We start from the raw sequence: 19,996 nt of genomic DNA on the forward strand, positions 1-19,996 counted from the left end.
TTATTATGTGTGGCGTATGTTATTTTTTTGGTTTGAAAATAATATCAAAAGTCATTCTATATAGATAACTAAATAAATTAAGAGATAATGATTAAATATGAAGCATCATTTTTTTCTTTTTGTAAATTTCTTATTTTAACTATAAGGTGTTTGCATTTTTTACTTGAACTATGTGTTTGCATTTTTTACCTGGAACTATAAGGTGTTTACATTTTTCATCTAGAATATCACTAACTATTTATCAAAAACATGACTCAGAATAAATGAGTAAGTTGTCATGTGGATGGAATTTTATGGACGAGTGTATTTTGGCGATTTCAAGCACTGGTCTAGTCAGCGTTGAGACATGTTTTGATAAATAATTGATAATAGTTCAGAGTAAAAATCAAAACACTTACAATTCAAATATAAACTCACAAAAAAATAATATTTCAGACGTATTTTTTACTATTATCTCATTTTCATATTACATATTTTACTTGTAACCAAAACATTCATAATCATAACATTACCTTCTATGACAATCTTGCTTAAATATTTGTATATTTATCATTTCATAATAGGAAAAGGTCTGGATTTGTCTGAAAAGGGCAACTTTATCATCCATTAAAAGTTCGACTCAAACATGTCCTTGGTATTATAATTTTTGGCTCGAAATCACCTTAAGTCACTAAAGGGTCGTTTGGTAGAATGTATTAGCAAAAATAATGCATACATTAACTTTGTTCTCGTAGTTTGTGGTTTAACTTCTCCACCTCAAGTCAGAACTCACTACCCCATTCACTCAAGAACTTTTCACAAAGCAATATTGCTAATCAATATAGACCAATCTCATAATCAGTGTAGTAGGAATAGTATGAAAATACAACAAACTTGAAATGTAACCAATTGGTACAAACAATTATAAGAATTCCAAACAAATTGAAAATGATGAATGTAGAGCTTTATGTATAATTCTTCTAAAGATATAATTAGTCCCACTAGACCTCCATTTTACAGCTAGTATACTTATGAAACAAAAACATGAATACCTTCATCATATAGCTTTACAAACTCTTCATGAAGCTGTACATGTATAAGAGAGAAATGTGGACAACAGAGTCCCATTATATTGTTCCTAGGAAAGGAACAGATATTTACTAGTATCAGCTGAATTCTATGTTTGTGTCAAGATACATGAGATTGAACCATAAATTTAGTTTCTTCTCATCTTCTTCCATCAGGAGTCCATTGTTCCGATGGATAAGTATTTTCGTTTTGTTGTTGTTGTCCAACCAACATACTAAATATACTCAGCCAGCCAAGAAGGACAGTTGTATCTCATGAAATGAATTTCGAAATGGTTTCTCAAAGGGATATATAGGTGCCTTGAATTATCAATGGATGAATCTATTCCAAACATGTAGTGCGAGAATTCTGGTGTGGAGGGTAAATATTTATAAATGGCATTCTCCAGGGGGAATAGACATCAAACCTGAGTCTTCTCGTCAAGAAATCAAAGAGGAGCTTTTACGGTGTCTTGAGCTTCTCGGTTTCTCAACTGATGATCTTGGGGTTGGACCTGTGCTTTCAACCACATCTGGTTGAGTATCCGAGGATTGGGGAAGGAGCTTGCATCCAATCCTTCGGGCAAGAAAGCGTGGAGAACTGAGGTAGCTATGTGACTTTGTGACCTTTCTCATCTCTTGTTTGATTTTGCTGAATTCCTCTTCAAGTTCACCAACCCTGGACTTCATTCTTTCCAAGTCCACCTTTAGACCCTGGTTCTCACGCACGACTGTCACCCATCCGTCTCTTTGTACAATTTGACCTGCCATGTCACTAGGGCCAGTGACAGGAGCTGCAGGGCCACTTTCTGTATCCAAGACTTGGAAGCAACCAGCTAGAGCTGTTCTCAGCTGCAATTGCTCGAAGAAAAGAACTTGGAGAACAACTCGAAGAGGCAATCTGTCATTCTGGGATGCATGGGCGCAAGCATCAATAGAGAGCTTCTGAAAGTCGATGATGTTGCAAAGCTGCTCCTTCTCTTTTGTTGAAAGCCAAGGATGCGCCTATACAATTTTCATTTCAATCCATTAAAAGTCTACAAGGTTCCACAGTGCAGAGTTGGAAGCAATTTAGCTCTAGGTCAGTAATGAAGCATATAACAAAGAAAGTAAAAAGATATAAAAGGTGAATACATGTTGAGACTACACAGATGGCATAAAGAGAGCAGAAGAAATAAGCTAGAAAATCATTTAGCATAAAAAAGACTAAGCAGCTTTCCGAGATGCATTCACTTTTTACTAGAGGCCTACCCTCAGAAATGAAAGACTCTTTCCTATTTAAGTCCGTCTTCAACAATGGATATGCACTTGACATGCTATGAAATATAAAAAGGCAGACATCGATGGAATAGAATGAAATGACTAACTATCATGTGACAGTTAACTAGCAGGTAAAATAAATTAATCCAAACAATCAACTAAAAAAATTTGGGGGAAGGGGAAGGGAAATGGGGAGGGGATTACAAGGTGGGGAATCAAACCCTCACCAACAAGGTGAGAGTTCAGGCAGCCACCCAACTGAGCTACTAAGATTCCCCGATCCAAACAATCAGCTATATCATCACTAAGCACACAATAAAATATCAGGGACCGAATCAAACCTTGAAGTATATATCTAGAGCTCTATATAGCCCATCATGCAGAGATCTTGAAGATTCTGGGAGAGCTTCAGCAAGTGAACGTACTTTTCCCGGCTTTAGGTTCACATCAGATGCAACTTCTGCAATATAGCTGTCAACCAACTTCGCCACTCTCCTTAAAGGATGGGATGATGGTGATGTTCCTATCTCAAATGAAGATGGATCAGGTATTGCAGTGATCCCAGATTCAGAAGATATAAAATGATGAATCATTCGTTCAACACAGTCGGTGTTATATAATGTATCAGAATCTGAGTAGGAAGGTATCAGCAAACCATCTAGGGATGCTAGGTCCAACTGCATTCCTGTTCTCCTCTCCAACGAGTCCAGGCATGTGTGGTGCACACCAAGTATCAAGGCAACTCGCAGAAGTCCCAACAAGAAACGGCAAAAAGATTTGCCCTTCAATTCAGGAAGCTGTTTCGCAACACTTTCAAGAAGAACTTTCTGATCGACAGCAGCTGGTGTCATACTGAAACTAGCAACTGTTCTAGTTTTACCAATTTGCCCACTCTGCCACCGGCCAAGTCCTGGAAGGGACTTCCTACAGTAGTACATCATAGCACCTGCTAAATTTTCATGTCTAATACCTCTGGCTTCCATTGTTTGAATTAATCTCTGAAATAATGGCACAGAAAGATATGAGATGTCTTCGAACCACCAGTCAGATTCAATGGTTTGGATTCTAGCACCGGTGTTAATTCCATTCCACAATATACTACCTCCAGGGCTCTGTAAACTGCCATACAACAACATAGGCCATCCAAATAAACTAGGATCTGTGCAGACCATCACAGAGAGAGCATGCGAGCATTTACTAATGATCTCTAGCTTGTCTGCTCTTGGTATGACAGAATCACAACTTTGGAGAGTTAATATGCAATCTTTCCAATTCTTCAGAATATTCTTATGAAAGTAAGCATCTGCCTTAAACAGTAAATTATCTTCACCATAGTCCTCCGTCATCTCCAAGTAATCTGCTGCACAATAAATCATTACTATGTTCCTTGGGGTATATTCTATTCGAATACCATAGCAGAACTTAACTGTGACTAAAAATATGTCACTCCCACCAGGGAAGTCTTCTAAAATTGTCAGGAAAGTCCCTTCATGTGGACCTTGAGCTGCTCCTAGTATTTTGTCAATCCTTCCACATCTCGACATAAGTGGAAACTGGAGACAGAGCATTTTTTGGCTGTTAGACAAGACTTGATATAGAGAAGTTAAATTTGCTGTAAAAGGTGAGATGGGGATTCCATATAAAGTCAGCAATACTTGATCATTATAGGATGCATGACAAGAAACAACATTAAAATAAAAAGTGTCAAAGACAAACATAAATAATTGCGAGGAAAAATCAAAGCAAGCGTATGTAAAATCACCCTTGAGAAGAAGAGTACAGTTATTTTGAAGATTTGACACCATAGTCATCTTCCATAGATCACTGATTTCACACACATCACTTCTAAACTGGAGCTTGCATAACTTTGCGAAAATGGAAAATTTCTATTAGATGAAACTGAGTTGCCACAAACATTAGTATTCCAGTTTATTTCGGTTCCAGTAAACCATCGGCGAGTCACTTCATACTTCAAATTTTGAATACTCATCAAAAGAAGGCAAGAATTGAAAGGGGCGTGATGAAAATGAATACAATGAACAACTAAGGTATTAAAACAATTCTTTATGAAAAAGGAGATTGTTAGAATAGAAATAAGTATTTCCTACTTAGAATAGAAATAGGAATAGGAATAGGAATAGGAATAGGAATAAGAATAGGAATCCTAGTTGGAAAAGGATTCCAATGTAATGTCTATAAATAGGGTCTCAATGTAACTATTTAGATACACAATTCAATAATATTTTTCGTATATATTTCTCACATGGTATCAGAGCATTGGTGAGAACAAACAAGTCACCGAATGTCTGTCAATTTCCGGTGACTGTTGGGTCTGATTTTGTTATTCTTTTTTCTTTCTATGGGTGTTGTGCGAAAACCAACACCACCACGAGGCTCGGAAAGCCCCCGCGACCAAACCCCAACCAAAACCACCGGAAAACACCACTCCACGCGCTCTCACGTGCCGATTGGAGGTGGTAGTTTCCGGCGAGATCTGTCTCACGCGCCGGCGCGTGAGACCTTTTCTGATAATTTTTTTTTGAGATTTTTTTGACAGTTGGGGTCGTCCAGCCATTTCGACCAGGCCCATACTGTTTTTGACCAGATCCGATCGCCAGAATTAGGGTTCCGGCTATTTCCAGGCAGTTTCCGGCGACTTTCTTCGAGATTTGAATTTTCCGAGACAAATTTAGCATAATGTCTTTTGGGTGTGATGTTTTTGGTTCCAAAAATATGGGGATTGGAAGTTCTAGCCCTATAATCACTTCAGAACTTTTATTGGGAAGTTTAAACTATTTATCTTGGGCTTCCTCGGTTGAGCTGTGGTGCAAGGGTCAAGGTGTCCAAGATCACTTAACGAACAAGGCTTATGAGGTAGATGTAAAGGCAAAGACTAGTGAGGAAGATGCAAAAGCCAAAGCACAATGGGAGAAAGTAGATGCTCAATTATGTAGTCTCCTATGGCGTTCTATTGATTCCAAGTTGATGCCCTTGTTTCGCCCATTCCAGACGTGTTATACAGTTTGGGAAAAGGCTCGTGCTTTATACACTAATGACATATCTCGATTCTATAATGTGATATCTCGATTGACCAACTTAAAGAAACAAGAATCCGATATGTCTACTTACTTGGGACAGGTACAGGCAGTCATGGAGGAATTTGACACATTAATGCCAGTTACTACGAATGTGGAAAAACAACAAGAACACAGACAAACATTACATTGTTTCTAGTTCTTACTCTTGCTGGACTTCCTCCTGATCATGATTCTGTACGTGATCAGATTTTAGCTAGCCCTACAGTTCCTACAATCGATGAATTATTCTCTCGTCTCCTTTGTCTTGCGGCACCTCCTAGTCACAGGGTAGTTTCATCACCCACTGTTGACTCATCTATTCTCGCATCTCAAACCTTTGAAAAGCGTACATATCAATCTATGGAGAATCGGCGAGGAGGAGGACGTTTTGGGAAACCTCGATCCAAGTGTAGTCATTGTCATAAGCCTGGACACACTCGTGATATATGTTATATTTTGCATGGTCCACCACCCAGTTATGATCCTATTGTTCTAAAGGAATATAATGAGTTCCTTTGAAATCGCACAAGTAAACAGACATCTCCACCAGTAGCATATGGTGCTCAACCTAATCAACCATCCAATAATGCTCATATTGCTCAGACAGAATATGATGAGTTCCTTCAGTATCGTGCAAATAAGCAAACGTCTCCACAAGTAGTTTCGGTTGCACAACCTGATGTCTCTGTTGCGGGTAATTCTTTTGCTTGTGTGTCGCAATCTAGTACTCTTGGAACATGGGTCATGGACTCTGGGGCTTCTGATCATATCTCTGGTAATAAATCACTTTTATCCGATATTGTTTATTCACAATCTCTTCCAGCCATTACTTTAGCCAATGGGATCCAAACAAAACCAAAAGGGGTTGGAAAAGCCAAACCCCTATCTTCTGTCACCCTAGACTCTGTTCTTTATGTCCCTGGTTCTCCTTTTAATCTAGCATCTGTTAGTCGTTTGACGAAAGCCCTACATTGTAGCATAACTTTTTTCGATGATTTTTTTCTCATGCAGGACCGCAGTACGGGACAGATGATTGGAACAGGACATGAATCACAAGGCCTTTACTATCTTACCTCTTCAAATTCCTTAGCAGCATGCTCCGTTACAGATTCCCCAGATCTAATTCACAAACGTTTGGGACATCCGAGTCTATCCAAACTGCAGAAGATGGTGCCTAGTTTGTCTAGTTTATCCACATTAGATTGTGAGTCGTGTCAACTTGGGAAAACACTCGTGCTACGTTTTCTCGTAGTACTGAGGGTCGTTCAGAGTCTATTTTTTCATTAGTTCATTCTGATATTTGGGGTCCTAGTAGAGTCAGTTCCGCCTTAGGATTTCGTTATTTTGTTAGTTTCATTGATGATTATTCAAAATGTACTTGGGTTTTCTTAATGAAAGATCGTTCTGAGTTATTTTCTATTTTCAAAAGTTTCTTTGCTGAAATACAAAATCAGTTTGGTGTTTCTATTCGTACTTTTCGTAGTGATAATGCCTTAGAATACTTATCCTCCCAATTTCAGGAGTTTATGACTCACCAAGGCATTATTCACCAGACTACTTGTCCATACACCCCTCAACAAAATGGTGTAGCTGAAAGAAAAAATCGGCATCTTATTGAGACCGCTCGTACTCTTCTCCTTGAATCCAATGTTCCACTGCGTTTTTGGGGAGATGCAGTTCTTACGTCTTGTTATTTGATAAATAGAATGCCCTCTTCTTCTATTCAGAATCAGGTTCCCCATTCCATACTGTTTCCTCAGTCACATCTCTATCCTATCCCTCCTCGTGTCTTTGGGAGCACATGCTTTGTTCATAACTTAGCCCCAGGAAAAGATAAATTAGCTCCTCGTGCCCTCAAATGTGTCTTTCTTGGTTACTCTCGAGTCCAAAAAGGGTATCGTTGTTATTCACATGATCTTCATCGATACCTTATGTCCGCTGATGTTACATTTTTTGAGTCTCAGCCTTACTATACATCTTCTGATCATCCCGATGTCTCTATGGTCTTACCCATACCTCAGGTTTTACCTGTGCCAACCTTTGAGGAATCTACGGTTACTTCTACATCTCCAGTTGTAGTGCCACCACTACTAACTTATCATCGCCGTCCACGTCCAACCCTAGTCCCAGATGATTCATGTCATGCGCCAGACCCTGCTCCTACTGCGGACTTGCCTCCTCCTAGCCAACCGCTTGCACTTCAAAAAGGTATACGATCCACTCGAAATACTAACCCACATTATACCTTCTTAAGTTATCATCGTCTATCATCACCCCATTATGCATTTGTGTCGTCTTTGTCCTCTATTTCCATTCCTAAGACTACAGGTGAAGCACTTTCTCATTCTGGATGGAGGCAGGCTATGGTTGATGAGATGTCTGCTTTACATAAGAGTGGTACTTGGGAGCTTGTCTCCCTTCCTGCAGGTAAATCTACTGTTGGTTGTCGTTGGGTTTATGCAGTTAAAATTGGTCCAGACGGTCAGGTTGATCGACTTAAGGCTCGCCTTGTTGCCAAAGGGTATACTCAGATATTTGGGCTAGATTATAGTGACACTTTCGCTCCTGTGGCTAAAATTGCATCTGTTCGTCTTTTTCTATCTATGGCTGCCGTTCGTCATTGGCCTCTTCATCAGTTGGACATTAAGAATGCTTTTCTGCATGGTGATCTTGAGGAAGAAGTCTATATGGAGCAACCACCTGGTTTTGTTGCTCAGGGGGAGTCTAGTAGCCTTGTATGTCGATTGCGCAGGTCACTCTATGGTCTAAAACAGTCTCCTCGAGCTTGGTTTGGGAAGTTCAGCACAGTAATTCAGGAGTTTGGCATGACTCGTAGTGGAGCTGATCACTCTGTGTTTTATCGGCATTCTGCACCAAGTCGATGTATCTATTTGGTTGTTTACGTTGATGATATTGTTATCACCGGTAATGATCAAGATGGTATCACCGATTTGAAGCAACATCTCTTTAAGCACTTCCAAACTAAAGACCTTGGCAGATTGAAGTATTTTCTAGGTATTGAGGTTGCTCAGTCTAGATCAGGTATTGTTATTTCTCAACGCAAGTATGCCTTAGACATTCTTGAGGAGACAGGAATGATGGGATGTAGACCTGTTGACACTCCTATGGATCCGAATGTTAAACTCCTTCCAGGACAGGGGGAGCCACTTAGTAATCCTGAAAGGTATAGACGACTTGTTGGAAAGTTGAATTATCTCACAGTGACTAGACCTGACATCTCTTTTCCTGTGAGTGTTGTAAGTCAGTTTATGACTTCCCCTTGTGATAGTCATTGGGAAGCAGTTGTTCGTATTCTGCGATATATAAAGTCAGCTCCCGGTAAAGGACTACTCTTTGAGGATCAAGGCCATGAGCATATCATTGGATATACAGACGCTGATTGGGCAGGATCACCCTCTGACAGACGTTCGACATCCGGATATTGTGTTTTAGTAGGAGGTAATTTGGTGTCGTGGAAGAGTAAGAAACAGAATGTGGTTGCTCGATCTAGTGCAGAATCAGAATATCGAGCAATGGCGACAGCAACTTGTGAGCTAGTTTGGATCAAACAGTTGCTGGGAGAACTAAAATTTGGCAAAGTTGATCAGATGGAACTTGTGTGTGATAATCAAGCGGCTCTTCATATCGCATCAAATCCAGTGTTTCATGAAAGGACTAAGCACATTGAGATTGACTGTCACTTTGTCAGAGAAAAGATACTCTCGGGAGATATTGTTACGAAATTTGTGAAGTCAAATGATCAGCTTGCAGATATCTTCACCAAGTCCCTCACATGTCCTCGTATTAATTACATCTGTAACAAGCTAGGTACATATGATTTGTATGCACCAGCTTGAGGGGGAGTGTTAGAATAGAAATAAGTATTTCCTACTTAGAATAGAAATAGGAATAGGAATAGGAATAGGAATAAGAATAGGAATCCTAGTTGGAAAAGGATTCCAATGTAGTGTCTATAAATAGGGTCTCAATGTAACTATTTAGATACACAATTCAATAATATTGTTTCGTATATATTTCTCACAGAGATAATTAGCCAACCCAATAATTTCTTTCTCACAATTAGTGCACATCAAGAGGAATTATCAGAAAATTTAGATAGTTTCAGATGCTGGAAATAACAATTTCCAAACAGTATTAGATGTTAAGAATAACCTAAATATAATTCTCATCATTCTGACCATATGCCAACATGTTTAAAATAAAGTACTACTCCTCTGTCCCAATTTATGAGTTATTTTGACTTGGTAAGGAGTTTTAAGAAAAAAAATAAAGACTTTTGAAATTTGTGGTCTAAAATAAGTCATAGATATTTGTGTGGCTATAAATCATTATATTAAGGGTAAAATAGGTATTTTAAAAGTTAAATTGTTACTAAATAGAAATGTGTCATTCTTTTTGGGACTGACTGAAAAGGAAAATAAGTCATATACAGAGGGAGTAATACATAATCCATGAAGTTTATGATACTTTTCAGATTATCATTACTATAGAAGAATTATTCTCAAGCCCCATTATATCTTGCCAACATATCCATTAAACTTCATGACAGTACTGGATTATTATTACTAAACAAGAAATAATTTTAAACAACCTCATCAATTCTTACCACCATGTCCATTAACCCTTACCCAAGACCTTCAAACTCATTTGATTGTAGCTATTCCATAAAAAATATACCAACACAGTAGATGATAGATCAGAAAGTGATGGTCCAAAGCAAATGTGGATTCTGTGAATGGATTCTCAAAGGAAGTTCATTTAAGTTAGTTTATAACTTGAACATAGAAACGAGCATCTCCTATAACTCCCGTAATAGCCTACAATATGTAGTTACTAATTATTTTTGAAAAATATTCAAATTTAGGGAGTATATATTTGTTAAGGACAATTCAAAGGTAAAATTAGACTATATTTTTAGAACAGAGGGAATGATGCTTCAAAAGATGCGTCCAGGTAGCAATCTAAAAGCCTAAAATGAGTCATATAGATTCTCTTATCCCGTATAAACAGAGGCCCACTCTTCCAGACTCCAGTTGAATGGATTCATCAACCAGGCTGGATTAACACCTACAATCACCATCTCTTTTGGAAACATGAGAAACCCATCGCATTCAAACTAGGAAATGGTGATAACCATTGTACCATGCATGAAACACAAGTAGGCACAGCCGAACTACAAACTTTAAAGTAAATTGTAAAAACATTAACTCATTCTTGAACAAGCGCTGCCATGTTTTTCTCAAGTAGGATGCTATTAAAAGGGTATTATTTTTGAAGTATGATACTCCATTTTGTTCTTATTGAATCTAGTTCAGTGAGGTAGGGCTACTTTTGATATTGACATACAGTTTGCCCATGGGCCGCAATTCGACTGAGTGGTTCACGAGGAAAAAGGAAAGACTAGAAACTCTATGTTCGTCAGTTGCCATTTCAACAAATAGAAAAATTAATGGTATAATAGCTATGTAACAATCTAACAGGGCATAACTCGAAAGTAGAAAATTGTCATCTCTCATAAACACTAACCCTCATAGTATTATTCCTTCAACATTTGCCAAAATTGAGCAATCTGCTTCTTGAACTGAGTTCTATATAACTTAAGAACTTACAGCAAAAAAAAATTAACAAAGTTGGAATGCAACATCTCCATTATAAACATGGTTTATTTAAATGCATGATAAAGGAAATGAGAAAACACTTCACCTCAAAATTGCCTAGCACAAAAGGTCACATGCTAAGTTGCATATCCCTTAATTTTAAAAATTTAAAGAAGAATAAGTACCTTGTGAAGGTGGAAGTTTACTCCGTCCACAACCAAGGTAAAATCACTGACCAAACTTGCATTGCAAAACCTGTCATGTGCATCAAATTATGAATCAAGAAAGAAAAAAAGCACGGCTAAACAATTCCAACTTATCCAAATCTACAATCAAAACTTTTGGAATTAACGAACATCATGATGTTTTCATTCTGAAAGATGAATGAGACTCACCCCCCGGGTTTTGGTCTCGGACTCTAGTGGTAAGAGAACAACTTGTGATGTGTGGGTTAACGAGTTCGAATATTGCCACATACAAAGGCCTGGAATTTAAGTGGAGAAGGGTAGAGGGGCAGACCCATTATCCACCGAATTCGAACCATTGAAGATTTCACAGTTATAACAAAATGTGAATGAGACTCCAATCAGAACTTAAACCGAGCCAACAGATCTTTTGGTATTGATATACAGTAAAATTTCAACTGGCATTGAAACCAAATAGACTGGTAGCCAAAAACATAAACATCCTCCTGGCAAGAAAATAGATAGCTCCCTTCCACAATATTACCATCAAAATTGACCCAAAATTGCCTCTAAAAATCTTAAGCACATCACCAAATTGGCAAGTAAGCCTATAAGCAAGAGCCAATGTTCAGCTCTTCAACAATATCTATGCCAGATGCAGAATTCTTTCATTTTAGCCCTTAAACACAGGTACAACACAACAACATATCTACTGTAATCCCACAAGTGAGGTTTGGGGTCGCTGTGTGTGTGGGGGGAGGGGGGAGGGGGGTAAGCAGCCTTATCCCTACCTTGTGAAGGGATAGAGACGTTGTTTCCGATAGACCCTCGGCTCAAGCAATAGCATATCAAAAGAAATCAACGCAGGAACAACAACAACATAACCGGGATAATCCACAAGTAGGATTTAGGGAGGGTGGGATGTACGCAGCCTTACGCCTACCTTCTGAAAGTAGAGAGGTTGTTTCCAATAAACCCTTGGCTCAAGTAAAAACACATCAAAAGAAATAAACACAGGCACAACACAACAACAACAACATACATGGTGTAATCCACAAGTAGGGTTTGGGGAGGGTGGGTCTGTGTAGCCTTACGCCTACCTTCCGAAGGTAAAGGGGTTGTTTCTGATAGACCCTTGGTTCAAGTAAAAACATATCAAAAGAAATAATGTAACATACCAGTCATTTCCCTCACGGTAGAATCCAGTAACCTTCGCAGCCGGTGCCATCAATGATCCAAACTCCAGAACACAACAACTTTGTTTCTCACCCCTACACTCAATTTGTATTTTCTCCAACACAACTTACACACCTTTTTCCTCCGACACAAATTCTACTGAATTCAATTGAAAGCATCTGAACCTATATGATGCTGGCAATTAATTACCAAATTAAACAAACCCCCATCAAAGGAAAAAAGCAAAATCACCAAACATGGGAGCCACATAAATGAAGTCCAAAATGAGTCAAAGCTTAAGGGGTCATAAGAATCCACTCAATTAATTAGACACCAAAAAGAAAATCATAATCATTGGTCCCCCCCCCCCCCTTCTCTTACAGCTAAGCTTCTTAACCCCCTACCAATAAGGGAGGTCTCGGGTTCGAGTCCTCCTGGATACCGAGTGTCTTTGTTAGCGAACGCTCACCTCAAATATAAGACTCTTTAGTCAGACCCCAATGCGGGTACTGGACACAGGACGGAAAACCCCAAAAAAAAAGGCTTTTTACCCCCTCACCCCAAGCCCACCCTTTTCTCTTCTTGTGTTTCTAAGGAAAACTGAATTCACTGCTCACAACAACAACCCCAACAAAGGAAACAGCACAGCAACAGGTATGGAACTTACCGTCCTGAATTCGGATTAAGTCCTGCCCCAATAGACTATCTGACACTAGGTGGAAAACCAAAAAAAAAAAAGCTTCTTGCCCCTCACCATTTTCTCTTCTTGTGTATCTAAAAGAAAACAAAATTCACTGGTCACAACAACCCCCAACTAATGAAACAGCACAGCAAAGCAACAGGTATGGTCCATAATATACAATATGTTACTTTAATATACAGTATATATTATATACTTGTGGCATATGTGTAAAGAGAACCCACAAAAAACCGGCTTAAACAATTAAGCATAATCTCCACCAAAGATTCTTCCTTTCAGCAAAAACCCATTACAATATTCATTTGGGTTTTTGACTAGTACTATCTTTTTTTACATTTACATTACCCGGCACTACATGTACAAGTACTCACTATATACCACTATATATCGTACAAATGGAAGTAGAAAAAGGGAAAAAGAGACAAAGGGGTTTTAAAGGCCGGCGTAGAAGGACAAACTAGAAGGAAATGGAGACAAGAAGACATGGCTAATGATGAAGAAAGGGGAATATGATGGTTTGAGTTTTGGTTGACGCTTTTTGTCGAACAGGTGGAGTGCGATTTGGGTTTTAATCGAGGTACACATGGATCCAATGAGAATGTATGTGGCGAGGAGCTACACTTCTGATTTTTACAATGTCAGGTCTCTTATTTCGATATTCATATTAAAACTCGATTAAATTTGATTTGTCAAAAAAATTCACGAAACCTATCACGTGCATCAAACTAAGAACTAGTGAGTAATAAGATTTTTAGAAATTAAAGTAGGCATTATTTAGAAGCTATTATTAAAAAAAAAATAAAAAAATAAAAATAAAAATATATATAAATATAAACTTATGTTTTCTTAAATATAAAGCATAAACTAAACTCCAATATAAAAAATAAAAAATGGGAAAAGTGCAAATGACCCCCCTAAAATGGCGTTACTACAATCATTTAATGTTCGAATGCGTTTTTTTTTTTTTTTGCCTTTTATTTTACTTTGGTGCTTTGCTTTGTGTACAAGATAGAGAAAAGAATTTAGGACATCAAATTAAAATCATTAATTAACTACACATCAATAAAGGTAGGAAGACAAAAGTATATTTAAGAGAGTTGAGGTGGCATGTCATGTGGTATAAATCTCATACTAGCATCAAGACAATAGTTCTTTCGTTTCGTATTAAATGAATATTTTGCTAAAAAATATTTGTGTTATATTAGTTAATTATTTAATAAATTAAAATAAAATTAATTAAATTTTTCTCATTTATTTCTACCATTAATATGACTTTAAGAAGTTTATATAAGTTTTGAAGATCTAAGAGTTTATTTTTTCAAGAGATAAATTATTATGAACAAAGGGTAAAATAGTAAAATTAATCAATCTATTAATGATTACTTAATTACGGTGTTAAATAAAAAATGCTTATCTAATATGAAATAATGAGAGTATTTTTTAACAATTTAAATAATAATGGAGATATTTTTATATGGATAGTATTGTGAATGTTAAATATTTTTTTCTCAAGGACAAATTTGACCTCTTTTCTAAAAAATTATATTTGCGCCACATTTAATTAGTTTAATAGGCAATGATACAATTTGCAATTCGTGATTAAAGATTAAATTGCAAGCTAATAAATGAGGGAAATATCTATATATTAAAAATAAGGCATAAAAGCAATTTTATATAATTGTAATTTTATAATATTAGAGTACATTTAAAATGTGTAACATAAGTTTTCTCACCTTCTTAATGTATAATTTTTGTGAAAAACTATTTGCACTTTGCGACCATAAGAAGAATTAAACTATGATGACAATGTATGAGGTGATCTATATACATATAAAATAAAATAAAAAGGATACAAAAACAACTCTAGTTAGTTATAAATTTATAATATTAAAGTTGAAATTATGTAACATAATCTCTCTAAAATTCCCTTTTTGATTACATGTTATTATACATAAATGCTCTCCAAATAATTATAGTTCTATAAAGGGGTTGTTTGATTTGTGGATTAAATTATTTCAAAATTTTAGTATGAATTTATATTCTTTGGAATTAAATAGTTCCGAAAATGACTAAGATATTTTGGTAATGGGCTCTACCAACCCATAAACTTAAATGTGCTATCACCTTATTGCTTCTTTTTTTTGTCTTTTCCATCTGTTGTCTTGTTTCCACATTGAGCCCGATTAAATTTGAATTTGCACCAAAAATAATTCACATTGAGAAGTAAAACACTCTCTAAAAAAGGCAACTCTATATGCCAAAAGACTCAAACCCAAGATCTGACAAAGGCAACTTCATACCAAGAAGATTCAAACCCAAGACGTCAAACAAAGGCAACTTCATATCCAGAAAGACTCGAACCCAAGGCCTCTGATTAGCAATAAAAGACTACTTACCACTCTATCACAACTCTGGTTGGTATATGACATTATTGCTATGTTATCAAAGTTTCAAACTTGTGATGCAATCATGCAACTCTTCTTTGTAGTTAATGTACTCGCTATTTTAGGAGCATTATAACATAATGCAGGGATCAGGTTAAACTTCTGTAGTATTAATCACGTCAAGTAGGAGAAACTCATACACAATCTTTAAAAATTTGAAATCCAACATAAATGTCAAAATTCAGAACAAGTAAAAGAATGGACAATCACATGAATAAATAGGAAAATTTATAGCTCCATCAACAGGTCGATCAAAATGATACAAGATGTTTCCATACACAGGAATGAATAGATGAATGACAACAAACCTTATAAGAACAGGACAGCTTTTCCTTTATCTAATACCTCAATAACTATTTTGAGCTCTAGTGACATAATACACCCAGCCTACGACACAAATTTCTTAATAAATATGCTGTCACAAATTAGAATACATGATTGATTACAGAAGGGACGTAAAATTACGTGTATGAGTGATGGACTGTAGATTTTTACTCGGCAGAATCGTAACAAGATATTGAAAGACCTGCCAACAAGCAGCGAACAATCAATTTGCTGTTGTTTTAGACATGGCCTGCTTGACAGCCTCGGCGTAGGTCCTGTGTTGGTATGTGAGTGTGGATTCTAGCAAGTCCCATAGGGAAGTCTTTGGGTTCCAACCTGGTCATCACACAGTTTAACAGTTCGATTATTCTCAACTTTTGAAGGTATTAAAATAGTCAATCGACGAAGAAACAGGTCAATACCAAGCTGCCTGTTGATTATGGTCATGTCCGGAATCCTCTTGTCACTGTCATCATACCCCTCACCATAAAATTCTTTAGAACTTACATCAATGGTGGGTGTTTCAATAGAAGACTCTCCACTCACCTTTGAGTACACCTGTTATTATCCAAAGGAATTGAGAAAAAAACATTGTGTCAACAACATGCGCATGAAATTTAGGTCAAAGGAGTAGGTGTAAGAGAAAGACAAATTAAATAATTATTTCACCTTAGTCATCATTTCAGCCAGCTGCCTGACAGTAACTTCATTGTTAGGGTTACCAACATTAAAGATATGGCCATTGGCTCTGGCAGGATTTTCCTGCATTGTATTTACTTGAATCAACATAGATCCTAATGCATTTCTGGAAACAAACGTAGAGGGATAAGGAGGTCAAAACTCACGATCATTAGAAGAACAGCTTCAATAGCATCTTTGATGTATATGAACGTCCTTTGTGATTCTCCCCCATCCACAAGTTTCAAAGGTTCACGTCTTAAAAGGTTCTGAGAAGAGGGAACATTAGAAGATTAAAACATGAGACTGACAAGTGAGCATCTGATACAGGTTTTAAGGTCAACCAAAGAGAAAAGTACACATACATTACTAAAAGGTCAACCAAAGAGAAAAGTACACATACATTACTAAAGCAAGCTAATACTCTTGGAACACCTTCACTAGGACCATCGATGCCAGGAATGAAATCCATCCTAGGACCAATCCAGTTAAATGGCCTTACAATAGTGAACTCTAAGCCATTCTCCGCACCCTCAGCTGTAAAATATAACACATGACACGTAAGCTATATGGTAAGAGATTCAACTATGAAACAGACAGATAAATATAAAATTACCATAGACCAGCCTCTCAATCAATTGTTTTGCACACGCATAGGACCACCGCTGCTTCTCAATTGGTCCAAAGATGCAAGGGGAGGTGTCTTCCTTAAGCACATAATAAGCAGGATCCTAGTAAAAACGTCAAGAGTTAAAATATTTCCAAAGGCAAACAATGTAAAGTAAACGGTAAATAATGACATTCTCCATGAATCCACAACAACAGCTAAACATAGTGTGGACTAAACAAAACTCTCATTGATTTCTCGATTCAGACTCCTGATTACAATTGAAATTACGCAGTAGCCCGTTCAACTTCAAAGCATACCATTTACAAGTAATCAACACTGTCCTACTTTTGAATGGAGATGAAATTGCTAATATGGCTCACTATGCACCAACTTATCAACGACCACAGCAAATATTTATCAATGACCAACTTTTCAGTAATCAACATGACATTGTACATATAGAGAAATCTCATGACTGCTTGCCCTGGAATTTGGAGAAACTGAGAGATCTTGTTTCTCTCATTTTCTCCTCTCTCGTTTTTGGTTTGTGGACGTAGTGTAGGGAGGAAGCTAGGAAAGAATGTACAGAGCACCAAAACCTAAAGTGATCCACAAGTCCACAACCTTACATTACAGGCATCTTAAACCTATGGAATCAAGCTATTCACGGTGTACTGCTGTAAGAGGGAAGTTTACCACTTAAATGCTAGCAACAAGGCAAGAATAGAACATCTATCGTTGTACAATGGTTAAATTTTGTGAGATCAACCTTTTTCGGTTAAGTACTATGCTCGGAGTTGTACCAATGGAACCAAAAAGAAAAATGCTTTAGAAATTGTCAACAAGAAGATAACAAATTCTTGCACAGAAGGTCCTCCTGTAGTTGAAATTGGATGCTCAGAATTCTAAGTAACACCAACCTCAGTTAAGAGATTAAGCATTTGACCATAGCAAAATCAACATTCCTATTAAGTATAAACAGAATTCATTTTTCTTCTCTAACTGATAAAAAATGAACTTTTTAAACTAGATACAAATAAATGCCTCTTCTGTTAACTGAATATTTATAAATTCTTCATAAGCCAAAAGAACATGTATAATTCCCTTATGCCTCTATAAGCTTTACAATTGAACAAACACATTAAATGGAAATAACTTATTTCAAAAAGATATCAATATGTTCAACATTGCAACCATGGTATGACAACAAACTAAATAAATAGACTGACAACAGCACTCTAGCCCAAGACGAGCCTATTACAGAAAGTAAGACTTGCTAAACTGGATAAACTGATAAAGTAGGTTAGCTTCATCTCGGTTAGACTAGACTCCAACTCAAGTACCCACAGGAGTAGAGAGGAAGATGGAGTCATAAGAAAACCCAAGGATATATTGAGAATACTTTTGGATATCCACAGGTTTCTATCTAAATTGATACATGTCTACTATGAGAGCAAATGACAAGTAAAACAAGCAAGCTGAGGAAAGAGACTTCATCCAGAACTTTAAAAATCTAAAAACTCAAGTTTAGTTGTATCAGACAGTATTAATCGCAATACTAAGACCAAATTGAGAGTACACGAAAGGTTGATATTGTTTAGGAAATTACAAGAGCTTTTTTGGATATTTAAATGAAATAACATGAACTTTCATGATACGACACACGAAACACAGAGAAAATAACAGATCCAAGTTCAGCATTAGTTTTGTATTAAACTGAAAATATAACACAAGGAAAGCGAGGTTTTACCTGCCGCAGTGGGCTGTCTTCGGGTAAAAAGGCACCTATGGTTTTCCCGTAAACTTCACAAGTTGAGAAGTGAATGAGACGCTTTCCATTTTCTGAGCAGTACTTGACCTGCATTAATCAATTCAAATCAACTTCACATCTCAACTTCAGCTGAAAAAAGGTGAAATTTTTCCTACAAGTGACAACCACAAAATCTACTGGCAATTTCATCTATCAATGAAATTAAAAATCCAAAATGCATACCACTGGTAGAGCATCAATGAAATTGCTGTAAATTGTATCAAGTGGACGAGTGTTATAATCTGCTGGAGTACAGATCGCAGCAAGATTTATGGTCTGCATCACAAGAAAAAACAAAAAAGTCAGAAATTGTCAATGACTTGCACAGGATCAACATTAAAAATCCAGGAAAAAGCCATCAGAAAATGTACAGATGCATAAATTAACCAACACCCACAGAAAATAGGGCAAAGTTAAGTTAATAATCCTAAATATTAATTAAAAATGCATTAGATACACAAAAAAGGAAACTGTTGTGCGTTAGAAACGTCTGGATATCCTCTCTACAATACCATACCAAATAAGCAAACTCATATCCAATACTTGTCACAAGAGCTCACTATCATGTCAAAAGCTATAGCTAATAGCAAGAGCGCAACTTTATTTATTAACTAATAACATTAGGCAAGCGCCATGATAGATCATGACTTTAACTAGGGCTACCCTAGCTGTAATGACCCTCCAGGTCATTTTTAAATTAAAGAATTCTTTCCCTCGTATAGAGCATTCCTGTAGCGACCTCAAGTCATTTATGACTTGCTGGCACTGACTGTTCGGTCGCCTGGTCGTTCGTTTGGGTTTTAGACCCGTTTCCCTGTTTTGGAGATTTTATAACTTGAAAAGTTGACTTTGGTCAACCTTCTTGAAAGTCGTGCTCAGATGAAAATTCTGACAGCTAGGTTAGCTTCGGAATATTGATTTTGGTCTAGAACGACCCTTTGTTCACTTCCCGAGGCTTTAGATGGCAGTTGTGGAATCTGGCTCAAAACGATACTGGGTGTGGGACCCACTTTTCATCGAAGCGATCTCCAAATGAAAATTCCGCCTTCACCGTTGAGTCCGAAATAT

General features: G+C 37.0%; 2 protein-coding genes across 2 annotated transcripts in view; both read right to left on the reverse strand.

The window, feature by feature from the left end:
* Positions 1-1,018: 1,018 nt before the first annotated feature.
* LOC125843959 (BTB/POZ domain-containing protein At3g44820) lies at positions 1,019-13,040 on the reverse strand. Its single transcript, XM_049523164.1, has 4 exons — positions 12,365-13,040; positions 11,187-11,256; positions 2,648-3,859; positions 1,019-2,051 (listed from the first exon to the last, which is right to left on the reverse strand). The coding sequence occupies exons 1-4, from the start codon at positions 12,412-12,414 to the stop codon at positions 1,488-1,490; spliced, it is 1,896 nt and encodes a 631-aa protein (XP_049379121.1). The 5' UTR covers positions 12,415-13,040; the 3' UTR covers positions 1,019-1,487.
* A 2,677-nt stretch (positions 13,041-15,717) lies between these two features.
* LOC125844175 (UDP-D-apiose/UDP-D-xylose synthase 2) overlaps positions 15,718-19,996 on the reverse strand; it is a 7,886-nt gene continuing 3,607 nt past the window's right edge. The window contains exons 2-9 of the mRNA XM_049523440.1: positions 19,112-19,204; positions 18,869-18,976; positions 17,125-17,239; positions 16,912-17,045; positions 16,676-16,777; positions 16,500-16,592; positions 16,253-16,388; positions 15,718-16,166 (exon numbers count right to left, since the gene is read on the reverse strand). Coding sequence (XP_049379397.1) covers positions 16,054-16,166; positions 16,253-16,388; positions 16,500-16,592; positions 16,676-16,777; positions 16,912-17,045; positions 17,125-17,239; positions 18,869-18,976; positions 19,112-19,204 — 894 coding nt within the window. The 3' untranslated portion in view covers positions 15,718-16,053. The remainder of the gene's footprint in view (positions 16,167-16,252; positions 16,389-16,499; positions 16,593-16,675; positions 16,778-16,911; positions 17,046-17,124; positions 17,240-18,868; positions 18,977-19,111; positions 19,205-19,996) is intronic.

Source organism: Solanum stenotomum, chromosome 11 (genome assembly GCF_019186545.1).
Source record: "Solanum stenotomum isolate F172 chromosome 11, ASM1918654v1, whole genome shotgun sequence".
NCBI classification, from domain to species: domain Eukaryota; kingdom Viridiplantae; phylum Streptophyta; class Magnoliopsida; order Solanales; family Solanaceae; genus Solanum; species Solanum stenotomum.

Excerpts from the sequence above, each read along its gene's own strand:
- LOC125843959 (XM_049523164.1), bottom strand. The coding sequence starts at position 12,414 with ATGGCACCGGCTGCGAAGGTTACTGGATTCTACCGTGAGGGAAATGAC. Across the intron at positions 11,257-12,364 it reads TACCGTGAGGGAAATGACTG|GTTTTGCAATGCAAGTTTGG; the intron begins GTATGTTACATT and ends TGCACATGACAG. Across the intron at positions 3,860-11,186 it reads TAAACTTCCACCTTCACAAG|TTTCCACTTATGTCGAGATG; the intron begins GTACTTATTCTT and ends CTCTGTCTCCAG.